Here is a 13,896-nt window from a genome sequence, read left to right as displayed (position 1 = left end):
TGAAAAAAAAAAAAAAAAAAAAAAATAGAGCGGGATTAAAAGACGATACCACCCAGTCTCATTAAAATGTATGTGGCGTGTTAGTCTTTAGTGAAAGCCTTTTCTTGTCTGTGTACGCGTGTGAACCCAAAAAGAAGCAAATCAATGTAAAAGAATCTGATTGATATTCACTTCAGAGAGTGGAAGTGAGAGAGCCTGTGCTCACCACCCCACTCTGTGGGCTTTTGTTCCTGGCAGGTTGGACAGGCCTTCACTGTGAGGATGACATTAATGAGTGCCTTCCACAGCCCTGCATCCAGGGGATATGCATCCAGAATGATCCAGGCTATGGCTACACCTGTTTCTGTCGGCCTGGATTTGTGGTGAGGCTCCTCCACCTTATCCTCAAAATCCTTTTGTAAAAAAAAAAGATAACCTTTACCCTTTTGCCCCCTCAACTCTCAAATCTAAAGGATAATAACATATTTTTAAATCTATGGTCTAAGCAGTTTTATGGCAAAAAAAAAAAAAAAAAAAACTGTCATTTCTGAATAAATCATAAAATCATATCTTACAGTTAAAACTCTTCAGAAAAAAACAAGAAAAATTAAATATTTTTTAAAATTCCTTTCTTTGACTATTTAATCTAAAACCCCTGAATGTCTTAAAGCTGTCCGTTTTATGTTTTCAGGGAAAAAACTGTGAGTACAACTATGATGACTGCCTGCTAAATCCATGTCCAGAAGCACTTTCCTGTGTAGATGGCATCAACAAGGTCAGCTGCCTGTCTCCTGTTACGGATCCCGTTCCCTTGGTGACTGTAGTTAAGAACATCACTCGGGGCTACACATCCAAGGTGGAGACGCCAACACTCAGTCCAGTGCCGAAAGCGGATCTATCCATAGGTATGCACCATGCTCTTCTTTAATGGAAGTGCTTGTGGGGCTAAAAGTCATAAAAGCAAGGAAGCTTTTGCTACATTATGCTTCTCCTCAGTTAAAAAGAAAGAGTTAGCATCTTCCCAAAATAACATTTTAAAGACACACTGTGATGAAAATGGTGTTTTTTGGTGTTCTTGTGACATTTTTTCTTATGATGGAAGACATCTATTTAAAAAAAAAAACAGCTCAAATTTGTATTTCTGAGGATTTCTTTATTTAAATATTTGTGAATAAAAAAAAAATATGCTATTTGAAAAATATCGTATTTGTTATATAGAAAATTGCAAGGCCACAAGCCCCCTACTCCGCTCCATTCTGATGCATCCACTTGTAGACATCACCCTAAAAGCTCTATTACTGTTCCTTAACAGAATTCTATTAAAAACAATGCCATAACACCACAACCATGACACACAGCAACTCATTCAAATGTGGTCGGATGAATTAAAACTACCTTTACCATGATTTACATTGCTACACACTTTTTCTGACAATCCATATGTAACAAACACTTATTAGCGTACCTCATAACGCCCCCAGTAACAGTCTTGCAGTATGCCTCCGCTGTACCAAAGTAGCAGTAAAATGTGTTCAAGCTGGCCTTCAAACAAACGCTCAAAATCAATCATCATAATAAAAAATTTGAATAAGTGAAAATCTTATCTTAAAGGTTAACCAAACTCTAAGTCAACTTTTTTTTGGCTGTTGATCTCTATAAATGGGGCTTTAAAGTGCTGTCTGTTGGTCATTGCCAATTTTTTGACAAATTTAAATAAACTTGTTTAATTCTTGAAAATATAGTCAAAAACATTCTATGTGTTGCCCCCTACAGGTTGAAATTAGGTATTACAGTTGAATTTTGTGATTGGTCAAACCATGCAAGTTTCATAAGTCTAACGTCATGATCTACAGCTCCAGTGATGATAACAGTCCTGCCCCCAAGCCCCACCCCTTTGACTGGATTTTGAAATTTCAGCCGTGGGTGGAGTCAGCCTCTATCTTCCCTGTTTGGTTACCCTTTAAGTTAAGATCTTTAGTCGCATGGTTCTGTTTAGAAAGTTTGGACAGAAACAGAAATTTCCGGTAGATGCCAGACCAAATGCAATCTTCAGGACTCGATCCGGAACATAAAGTGACTCGATCTGGACCAACATTCTTTCCCAGTCTGTTAGAAAACAACACAGTTTTTCTTTTTTTTTTTTTTTTTTTTCAAAAAACGCCTTCTTTTTATCAGCATTAGGTTAAGACTTTTTTAGTTTTAAAAAAAGGGAGAAAAGTTTGAACTTATCCTACATATTCTACTAATGTCTTTTATTCATGCAAAACTTCTAAATGTGTATGAATATTTGTGAATAATTAATTTGAACTAAGACCAAAAAATAGCTATAGCAACATATAAGATATGGTAGTCTGGCTTTCGTTTCCTTATGTTATCTGAAAGTGGTTAGCTGTGGATGAAACAGCGTATGAACCACTTCAAAGGCTGAATACATTTAAAGAGCTTCAGCTCAAATTAATTTATTATTACCTTACTTTTTTTGCCTTATCCACTGTGGTTTTCATGGTTTTAAATATAGTTCTTTGAAGTAAGAGCTTAATGATCGATATGAATAATAATTTGACTATAGTTTAATAGTCAAAGACATAGATTGGTTAGTAAAGCCTTAAACTCCAGTTAAGTGGTGACATATGATCCTAAATGAATGTCGATGAACACCTTTAATTATTCTTCCATGACCTTAACTAATCCTGTATGCTTAAATAGCAAAGTGACAGAAAATATTTAAATTTTTTAAATCATTACATAATAAAAAGATCTCCAAATATGTACTTTTGAAAATCTATGTTTATGCTCTTGCTGCTATTTTTTGCAGCACTTGTTATCTCTCAGTCTTAAATGAAAGGAAAGTCTGACTGATCTGCCTCTTTGAATGGAAGCTCATACAGCTTTCCGAAGATAGTTAGTAAATTTAAACATTTTAATTTAAGAACTATTTTGGACAAATTAAATTCAGATTTAGTTTTAATGTTGCATGCTAATTTACTTTGTGTAATCTCATGTGATTTAAAATATGATACAAGTAATCAGAATCCATAGCGTTGCACTTTAACACCTAGACTGGATTTAGTCACTAGTGTAAGAGGAAGATTTTAGTGAACCGGACAGATTTTTACTCCAAGACAGATGAGGCCTGTTTACCTTTGAAACAGTTCATGGTACTGTAAACAGACCTTTTGGGCACACACTAGTTTGAACCAATTCAGAGTGACATTCTGAAAATCAGTGTGGCTTATATGTAATGGAGTCTTCCCCACTGCACCTGATCCAACTCCATAGGTGGCAAAGGGTTAAAGATGCACTGAATGTGCTTAAAGAAAAAGAAAACCCAGCCATAAACACACCAAATCCTCCTTTTTCTCTTGTTCACATAAGTGCATAATCAAAGTAAATAAGTTTTAAAGCACGGAGACCCAGAAACTTGTGAGTTTATCTAACTAGGTCACCAACTAAGCACATGCAGTGCCCTTGGTGCTGCTTGAAATAGACTCAGACAGTGCTCCTTCAAACTGAAGACTGCTCCACAACCACTTAAATATGTATACATATGTGTTTATGTTGATAGAGAGAAGACACATTCAAGCATAAAAAGGTGGAATACAGTCATCGGGAAAAGGAAGAGTTTCCTCATTAAATTCCAGTAAATGGGAAGGAAATAAACTAAATTATCAATTAAAAAATGGATAGAGCTTCAATATGTAACCTCATGTGAAACCAAAACATGACATTAAGCTTTTTTTTTCTACTAACAGCTCAGGACTTTCCCCACAATTCTGGTGATTTTTGGGTCACGGTTTTGTTTCGGTTCACGATAAGTACATTATAAAATAAAAACAGCAAAACTTAAATACAAAAATACTTTTAAAAATGTACTATTAAGCAAAGATCAATGATGAAAAACCCTTCAATTTGCTTATACCAGGCCTACGCAGCAAAAACTACACTTTAAGAAAGTAAAAAAAAAAGAGTTGTTTTATTTTTTTCTTTAAAAATAATTTTTCTATAGAAATAAAAACAATATTAGTTTAAGAAAAGGTGTCTTAGTGACGTGAATGCTTTTTTTTCATGAAATACGAATTTTTGTTAAAACCATTTCCAACAATCTTTTACTTATTTATTCATTTATTTTTTTTCCTCAATTTTTTTTATTTTAAACAGATTTTTTTGGAGGGGGGGGGCTGTTTTTGGAGTGTGATAAAACAATAAAAAATACTTTTTAAATGTAGTACAGCATATTTGACACTTTCAGCATGAACATATGCAAACACAACAATCCAAATTGGTTCATTGGTGTAACATACGGTTTGGTTTTCAACTAAGCTAGGATCTGATAGCAGCAGGTAAAACTCTAAACACGGGTATGTACTCGTTTGTTAATGCCTATTATGTGGTGTTAGTTGAAGGACTGTTTGCAGACAGTTACGTGGATGTTACAGAACATATACAGGGACTCTGAATACTTAAAAGAGGAAAAGGGATTTTGTGTTTTTTTTTTTTTAAGGTATTATAAGTTATTACATTTAAAATATGTTTGCCTCTTTTTGATATTACAAAACACTATCAAATTTGTTTTGCAGCCTGATAATGTGTCATAAATGTGAATAAAAAAAGTGTTAATTCAGAATAGATGAATACGCAAAACTGTTGCAAGAAAAACTGACATTTAAGAAACTGCATGAGAAACTGTCAAGGGAAAGAAAACAACATGACCTTGAAGAAATATTTTTGCTGCCCATCAAAGGCCAAATGACTATTTTTTAAAAATGAAGCGTAGTAACATAGTTTTCATTCAGTTGAAAAACGTTCAGAGCAATAGGTGAGTTTGATACAAAAGCAAGTTTCCTTTTGAGGTCAAACAACCCACGGTCTAACAGAAATACAGACAAGCTGCATTTTAGACTCTTAGTTTTCACGTTAGACTGCATTTTGTGCATGAACAGCCTGTATTGTTGAGACTGGGGCAAATAGGCCTTGAATATGTTTTGTGACGGATGAGCCATATTTACAAATGACCGACATTTTAGTTAAAAAAAAAAAAAGAACAGCAAACAGTTTATTTTGAAGGATTTTTGGCTAAAAGCTTATACTTTCTCTAGAGAACAGAGTAGTTCAGTTTAGACTCAACAAATAAGCAATTTTGAAACATTTTAAACAAAAACTATGGCAGCAAAATGAGACAAAATACATATGTCTATGCAACAGTGCATGTGGTCATAATACAAAGTCAATGGCCAACACAGTGGTGGCTGGAAAATATGATTAGGATACAATTTCTGATACATATATGTGTCTGTAATAAATAAAAGACATCTCAATAATTAAAAAAAACATATATTTTAGTGGCTAATTTGCTGCATAAAAACAGGCTTTAGAAGTTTTTAAGGCAAACTTAATGCAAGAGTTGACGCTTTTCTCTGCGGTGCATGTAGGGCTGAGCTTCTTGGTTTGAACTCTGGCTGTAGCTGATGGGAATCATGTGAAGACACTGTTGATGGAGAGAAGCTTACTGCTGCCTGGCCATTTGATTTGGTTGACTTTTTTGAGAAGTGTTCACCACAGCACGGTTTAAGCTGTTATCTTTTGCTAGCACATGTAGCAGAAATGAAATTACCCCCTTAAAGCTCCGCAAAATCCACCTGATGAGTAAGAAGTTAGTATTTCCAAACATTTAACATGACTTGAGGCAGTCTGATTATTTTTAGATTGAAATTGCAGGGCTTGGTGAGGGTGACATCAACTCTTCAGAAACATTGGGAGCCACTTTTTACTGGCGTGAAAGACTTAAAAAAGATAAAAGTTAGAAATGTTTATAGAGGTGACTCATCAAATCCTGTCAGTGCAATCATTTAAGCTAATTTTATCAATCTTTTTTAAATCAGACTTTGATAAAAGGCAGAAGTTCATTAAATATTTGGAAATCTATACTATAGAAATGTCAGGAATATGATGTTTTCTCCCAAATTAAAGTTTTTTTGTGAGTGTTTTTGTCAGGCAAGAGTGACCTTTTTTTCCTTTTCTCTGGGCTGTGAAATGGCATAAGTCCAAGAATGGTCTTTCCCAGTACTTTATCTCAGTCCTATAATAAGTTCAATCAGTCAGTCAATTACCTTACATAATAAATCTGGGACGCAGGACGACTTATATGCTACCTTTTTTATGTATATAAGTGAAACGCCAATTCCAAATTAATTAAATCCCATCATCTGCGGTTTGCCCCACATTTTATTGATTTGAGGTTCATATTTCTTCATATATATTTTCCTAAACGAGCACCAGCCAGCTGACATGTGGCTGCCGTCCGCGTTGCAGCATTGTGCCGCTCTTGTCTGCGTTACATTAAATCTGACATATCATTTTTCCCACCTTTTTTTTTGACAGTATATCAAAACTGGCCCTAATTAAATCTGACATGAAAGGTTTATATAAAGAAATATTCCCAGAGGGTGACTCCCTTTCCTGTATAAAAAGAAGAGGAGCTTTTGAACAGATTGAAGTGCAGCCAAACTGCTTGGTCAGCATTATGTTAACAGTAAAAAAACTACAGGTATGGTGGATCATTGGGGAAATATTACGAGAAAGTGTACATTTTGAACATTTGCAATTTAGATTTAGTAAGAAAAGTTACTTGAGGCATTAAAAAAAAAAAAAAAAAAAAAAAAAAACTAGCATGAAAATGTAAAGTGACGGTAAAAACATTAGACCTTTTGAAGGAAAGACTGGAGCTTACTGTTAATGAGCCATGGTAGTGCCTCCTGGCAGCAGCCTCAGAATGCATCAAAGACTACATCAGACTAAACAAGGCTGTAAAATTAATGAATAGCTTTGTCTCTAAGGGGTAATTTTCCATCATCAGCATTGGCAAACCCCATTGTCAGGACTTAAGCAGAAGACAGCGCTGCATTGTTGCTGCATGCATTTATCCTCATTAATTCATACAGCACAGTAGGTCTGATCCTGATAATTCTCACTTTTTGTTATCGTGGGATTCTCCTCAGGGTATTAGTCGCTTCGTTCCCTGGAGAAAATGGCGGTATTTAGGTTAGCTTGTTTGCCAAACGCCCTGAGGAGCCCCCTGTCAGATCAAAAGGTGTTCGGTCCGTTAGAACTTCTCATCTAACAAACATCGGTAAGTTTACTCTCCACAGCTGCATGATTAACCGCAGCAACAACTTTCAAGACACTAATTTCTCTAGTGTAATTTTCTTATGAGGCAGGACATGAGATAGGTGCAACTGGGAATGCTTTATAATTTAAAAGGCTGTGCCATTTGACTCTTCTCCTACAAATGACTTCCTACAAATGAGAAATATATTGAGCATGCGTAGTCTTAATACGTGCTTCCAATTGCGGTTGGAGTAAGTCTTTTAAGACTGTCTGCGTCACTAACCCCAATAAGCTTTCAGGCGGTGGAACTTTCACTGAACTACCCCATAATTGCCCATTCTTGTGGATGATATAAACCACGTTATTTCACTATAAAATGAGGCATGTAATATACTTGCGTGAATGTGTTGATTTCAGCCAAAGCTCCTCTCCCTCACTTAGTGCAGTGTCATCTGTACGCTTCACAGACTTTTTGCAAAGTCTATTTACAGTATGGCTGTAAAGTGAGAAAGAGATGAAGCTGAGGTTTTTACAAAAAGGTTCACTTGTATGGTGGTTTCAAAATGACAATTATTTTATTGCAGACTTTTATTTTAACATCATCTTAATTTACTACCAGTGGTCTGCAATCTGAGACTAAAAAAGCTTCATGAAACTTTTATATCCCTACATTGCAGCACATTGGATTTAAAGAAAAATTGTAATAATTTGAACAAATAATAGAATAAAAAGTTAAATTAAGCACATAGTCTTATCTTCTTCTGCTCAACACTGTTTCGGTGCTGTTCAAAAATAAAAATTATTCAGTTATATAATTGCATTTTTCGTTTCTTTTTTATTTTTTTATTGGACAACAATGTTTTTATTATTTTTTACATTTAAAAGTAAAAGGAGAAAAAGAATGATGACACATGATAGAATGCACCATGTTAGACTTGGTAAATTAAGTAAATCTCAGCAGCAGCAAGAGTTTATGTGACTCAATGTGTCTTTTATTTTGAAAGGAGTTTCAATGTGCTGTTGTCTAAAAATAAGATAAATGACATGCAGAATGATAAATAAACTGTTATTATTCAGTTATTGTAAATATTTCAAACTAACAATTTGTGTAATATCTGATTTTATATGATTAAACCATTTTTAGGCAAAATCAAAAACATGTACATTTCTAGGACATAGTTTCTGCAGAGCGGCAACTGTTCATTGGAAATTCAACTACATTTTTTGTCTCCTCCTGATGCACAACACATTGAATAAATAATAAGCATTTTTATGCAAAATTTTCTTTATATATCCCCTCCATCATGAGTAAAATGCCACAAAAACATGCTGAAAACACCAAAAACAAAGTATGGTCTGCTTGGTTTTGGTCAGTAAGAAACTGGACCAAATTGCTCTTTTAGCATTAAAAGTCACAGAACCTTGTATCAGAGCTTTCAAATTCATACTAAATGTTCCCTGTGTTTTTCTTTAACTTGTATTCTTTGTTCAGCAGCATATTTTATAGTTAGAGTCAAACCTGCAAAGTAACAAAAGTATCAGGAGGTTCCCCACAGGCTGATGTAGGTGAAGCCTCTACTGAGATGTCATCTGGGCCATTGGCTCACTCTTTAATAATTTGGATGGTGCTGCTCAGTTCTCCACCTCACCCTGACCCACCTCTAAAGAAGGCGAAGGAAAGGATAAACTGGTCTTTCAGGGATCAATAACGAATCTCAGTGGAACTTATGGAAAAGATGCATAAACTGCTGCCTCTCACTTGTGCACACCCGCTAATACACATTTTTATATGTTTTCTGTTTCTTAGATAAAAGCTACATTCAATATTTTGGGAATTCATACCTTGAGTTTAAAGGCATTGACCTCGGTGCACTCAACAACATTACTGTGAGCTTTCAAACCACGGCAGCGCAGGGAACTCTGCTCTATGTGGACCAAGGCCCTGTAAACGGGGATTTCTTTTTCATGAAACTCTTCATCCAGGAAGGAATCTTACAGGTAAAAACTGAAGCAGACTTTTTTATTCACCATTTTTTATGAGTGGCAGTGAACAAAATCCACTGAGCTGAGAAGCAATCATGAATTGTTTTTACTAATTTAGAACAGAGCTGCTTTTTAAAACATCACACCACAAAAGGTGAATTTATTTTTAAATTAACTTTTTTTTCTGGAAAACTTAAGTTGGTAAAACAGCCTTTTCTGAGCTGCAGTAACTGAGCAGGAACATCAGCAGTGAAGAGTCAGAGACTCGATTATCTGTCATGTCAAGTGGAATATATTGCAATATATTTCGAGCCACACTTTATTTATGAAAACAGCTCAGTTCCATACCCTTGGGTGTTTTATTTTAAGGTTTAAGGGTTTGAAAAAAACAAAACAAAAATGATGCTTCTGTACTTTGGTCCAGTTTTTGTGTTTATTTTGAGCGTATACGGTTGCATTTCTATAAGAACCACAGCAACGTTTGCATACTTTTAATTTTATTTTACTTTATTTTTTTAAAGCTAGGCCAATAATAATAAAAAATACAGCTTCAGGTTTGCACTGAAAATTTGAAAAAAAAACGTTTTTTTAGGTAAAATTGTGATTTTAAAAATTCTTTTGAATGTTTCAGTACGCTTTTTGCTGTAATGAAGAAGAGGAGGTCAAACGGATGAGTACGCTAACTCAAGTTGATGATGGTGCAATTCACATTGTGCACATCAGGTATGTTGTCCTAATTAAAAGTTTACAAAGTGAAATTCAGTGCTCACTTTCTTTTTTTTTCCTATGGAAGAAAAGTGTTCCTGTCTAATGAAAAATGTTAGAAAAGATATGAAGGAATAAGTAGCATTTTTCCAGCTTTTTAATATATAGATCAAATGAGAGGTGAAATGTGTCTGCTTCAGGCAAGTAAACATTTTCTAGGCATGCTCAGTTGAAGTTCGTTAAGTCCTGGTAAAATACAGATTTGTTCTAATAGTGTTAGCGCCTCAGGTGTTATTAGCTAGATCCCTAGTTATCCTCTCACTCCAACTGTGGTACATTTGCTTTTAAAGAAAGGTTGTATCTAACTCTTGGGGAAACTGTGTAATTGGCAGGGATCAGCAGCCTGAGAATTTAAATTTTATTAGGAGTGGGCAAATGGGCCTACATTTTAAAGAAAGTGAAACAAACGTCAGAATGTGATCGTTAAAATGCATAAGTGATCACTGGCTGTGTTTTATTGCTCTTCTAAAGTCTTCATTTGCAGTTTTTCATTAGGAAAAGATTAACAAGCAAGGGCTCAACACAAAATCAATGTTTAAATGATTTAAAGTGGGGCTGTGGCCCCTTTAGTTATATTGTTTCGAAGCCCATGAGCAGTCTTCCTGCCAGCCTTCTAATAATGCCCTGACATAAGAAAAATGGTGGCTCAGTTTCAAAACAGAAAGTTATTACTTAAGCTGCCTGCATGTATACAATTTTTCAAACACATTTTTTAGGCAGAATTTCTTCTGAGATCCATTAAAATAAGTAAAAACCGTGTGGAGTAAAGAAACATTTCTGTCTGAAGAAGGAATGCAGATAAAACATAAGACATACGAGGTGAAAATGAAGACAGTGTGCCAAAGGTAAGCAAATTATTTCCCGTTGAAACAGCGCCCAGCGGGAAGGTTGCCCCGTGTTTTCTTGGCAGAAGGCTGCATTGGCCCAAATATGAGAGGTTCCAGGAAGGTTCAAGGGGCTGCAAAGCTCCACCCTGATTTCTACCTAAAAGAAAAATACAACAGCAGTATGAATCAATCATTATGTTCTCCTCCAACCCCCTGAGACACGCAGCAAGAAAGAGAGCTGTCATAACTAGGGGGTTGGTGGTTTGGAATAATGGTTTCTGGTTTCACAAAGCAAATTCTTTGTAATTGTCCGACGGCTGAGTCCGTCCATCTTTGTCTGGTTTGACCCAGAGCTACAACACCACAGCCATCTTCAACGTCACTGCCCAACCCATTATAGACTTTTAATGTATCTTCCCGTCAAAGACACTTTTCAATATGTTAAATACCAACCCAGTGGGGCTGACTTCTCAAGGACAGTGAGCACAGTGCCCTCTGGCTGCTGGCCAGGCTGCTCTGGCAGACTGCTTCTAAATTAACCGTTTCTCCACGCTGGCTCTGGAGGAAGGACTTATGCAGCTTGAAGTTACTGCCCCGAGTGTTTAGCTGACATATGCAACAGCCTGAAAAGCACAGGCTTAACAAATCAGACTAGATTGCTTCATGGACCTCCTAACTTCCAATCAGGGAACAAGGGGAATCAGGAGGCACTGGAGAGGGGACTTTGCATCTGTAGCCTGAGTACCCTCAAGCTGCAGACGGTTAGACCAGAATCTGCACTTAGGTAATTATTTCTGCTCCCCTGTTGTTTCAGAGAGGAATATTAGTATAGAAATCTGTGAATCGCTGTAGGGTGGGTTCAGAATAGTTTGGCAGAGGCACCTTAGATGTCTATACAAAACACCTACAGAATGCAAAATAGAGGTCAGGCGCAGCAGTTTGGACAAGGGCAGCAATTTCTGATAGATTGAGCAAAAAACAAGAAATATTGCCAAGACTTTGGTGGTTTTATACAAGAATGTATTCTTTTACTGTTCCTCTTCAAGAGCAACTCCTATGAAAATCGTGTTTTTAACACGAACTATTGACATTTTTCTGATGATATATGAGAAAAATTAAGATCAAAATTTAATTTATGAGTATTTCTTCATTCAAATCGCTGTGAATCAGAAGCAGATAAAAAAATATGGTTTGAAAAAGTGTGTAGTTAGAACATAGAGTTACAATGGCAGGCTGCAAGCTCCCTGCTCCGCTCCATTCTGATGCATCCAGTTGTAGACAAATAGATCCATGTACATCTTTGTTTTCCTCGTCTGAGCTGACATCTGGCCTAAAACATTACGTCTGGCTAGCTCCAATATTGCTAACCATTTTTGTGACATTGATAATGTGAGATTGGGGGTGTGAGGGGCTGTAAGCTAGCTGGAGAGTACCTAAACAGATGGATGATGGAAAGGGGCTTACCCCATCTCCACATTTTACTGCTCTGCAGAAAATATGTGCTAGAAAACAACACAGGTTTTGTTCTGTTTTTATTTTTAACTGAATGTGAAGTTGTCTACCAAGAAACAAGCAACAACAAAAAAAAGATGGTCACAGGTAGTTATTTGCAACAGTTACTGTGTAATAGACCATTGCAACCTTTTTTTGTTAGTTTTTTTTGCAATTAATGATGGTCACTGTGGAGTTTTTTTTTTTTTTTTTATGCTTGTACTTGTACATGTTAGCTGACACTCACCTGTTCTCCCACTAGACAGCATCTGACCCCTTGTGAGGCAGAGTTAATACTTTCTGGATATGAGCAAATTAAAAGCGCAGCAAGTAATTACTGGTTGGGACACATGATTCAAAAAACAAACAACGTCTTCACCGGAGGTTTACCTCAAAACTATCTTCCCAGCCAGGTAAGTTCTAATTACTGAGTTCAACTTCAATCACAGCTATTGATGCATACTTTAAAAGGCAGTCACACGTTAAACCTATTTGAGGCTGACAATTTATGAAAATGAACTGCATTTGTTTTTGTTTTAAAGAAAGCAAAACCCTTCTATAACTTCACTGGCTGCCTTGAAGTGATTGAAATTAATCGGATGAGGAACTTTGATGCATCTGAGGCCGTTGGTGGCAGCAACATAGACCAGTGCAGGTACTGTCTCCTTATTTCCCGGCTTTATCTCAAATCTGTAAAAAATTTTAATTTTTGAAGTTTAATTCAAATTTGTCAAGTGCATGTTGACAATTGATACATTTGTGGATTGTAGACTTCTTTTTAAGCTCAAAGATGCAGTTATTTGACATACATTGAATGAATATCTTTAGTCATAACTAAAAGTGATTTAGAATTTTGTCTTTTTGTCTTCCAGATTTTTTCTCTTTGCCACAGAGGCCTCCACAGAAAGCGTCTCAACTCTGACAAGTCAGTCAGCTCCCTCTGACACAATGAACACAACAATGATGGCAGCTCCCACACAAGCGCCGGAACAACCACTGCATGAACCTCAGATTTGCCGTGAGGGTCTGTGCCGCAATGGAGGATCGTGTCATCAGCTGCAGCTGCCCGAGGGAGCTCTGCCTATCTGTCACTGTCAGCTACATTTCACCGGAACTTTTTGTGAGAAAGGTAGGCTAGAAGAGTCATAGTTAGCTGTGTTTACTCATTTTTTTTTTTTAAACAGAAAAGCTCCCTAAGACGACCTGCTTGTGACCTCCGTAACTGCATTGCTATGAGACAGCCAACAAATTATGTCAGCTAATATATGCTGAGCCTCTTTGGCTAATAGGTTTCACTGTATAACAGGGAATCAAGTCAGCTGCATTAAGAATTTTGAGGGGTGTGAATTATTTAGAAATATTATGAATGAAATGAAAATTCAAATAAGCAGCTTGAACCATTGCTGTGTGTTCATGTTCACCCCCAGTGTGCTTATTGAATGACAATGCCAGCTTGCTGCACTTGTTCAGCATTCCGCTAAAGATCTCCCTGCCGTCCCAACCACAAGTATTTATTTTGTACCAGCTATTCTGACACTAAAGAGACAAGACTGCTAGACACACATACTAAGGATTCTTTGCTTTTGCAGATTTTCTCGCAGCAGGACTTCTGGCAATAGTTTGCACTTCTGTTCCCTTGAGAGATATTCTGGCATATTAATCCTTCAGCAGGGATGGTAATGTACAGTATATAACTGAATACAGCTTTAAATTAGCTGAGTCATGCTTAACTCTTTTCTTGCTGCAG

General features: G+C 36.4%; 1 protein-coding gene across 1 annotated transcript in view; it reads left to right on the top strand.

Moving 5' to 3' along the window:
• The window catches only part of eys (eyes shut homolog), a 91,501-nt gene that overhangs the window by 7,145 nt on the left and 70,460 nt on the right, over positions 1-13,896 (top strand). The window contains exons 4-10 of the mRNA XM_036215525.1: positions 238-362; positions 671-884; positions 8,891-9,081; positions 9,698-9,789; positions 12,412-12,562; positions 12,692-12,804; positions 13,022-13,278. Of these exons, the coding sequence (XP_036071418.1) occupies positions 238-362; positions 671-884; positions 8,891-9,081; positions 9,698-9,789; positions 12,412-12,562; positions 12,692-12,804; positions 13,022-13,278 (1,143 nt within the window). The remainder of the gene's footprint in view (positions 1-237; positions 363-670; positions 885-8,890; positions 9,082-9,697; positions 9,790-12,411; positions 12,563-12,691; positions 12,805-13,021; positions 13,279-13,896) is intronic.

Source organism: Oryzias melastigma, linkage group LG15 (genome assembly GCF_002922805.2).
Source record: "Oryzias melastigma strain HK-1 linkage group LG15, ASM292280v2, whole genome shotgun sequence".
Classification (NCBI taxonomy): Eukaryota; Metazoa; Chordata; class Actinopteri; order Beloniformes; family Adrianichthyidae; genus Oryzias; species Oryzias melastigma.
Note: the sequence above shows the minus strand (reverse complement) of the source record. Positions and strands in the feature narration are given on the sequence as shown.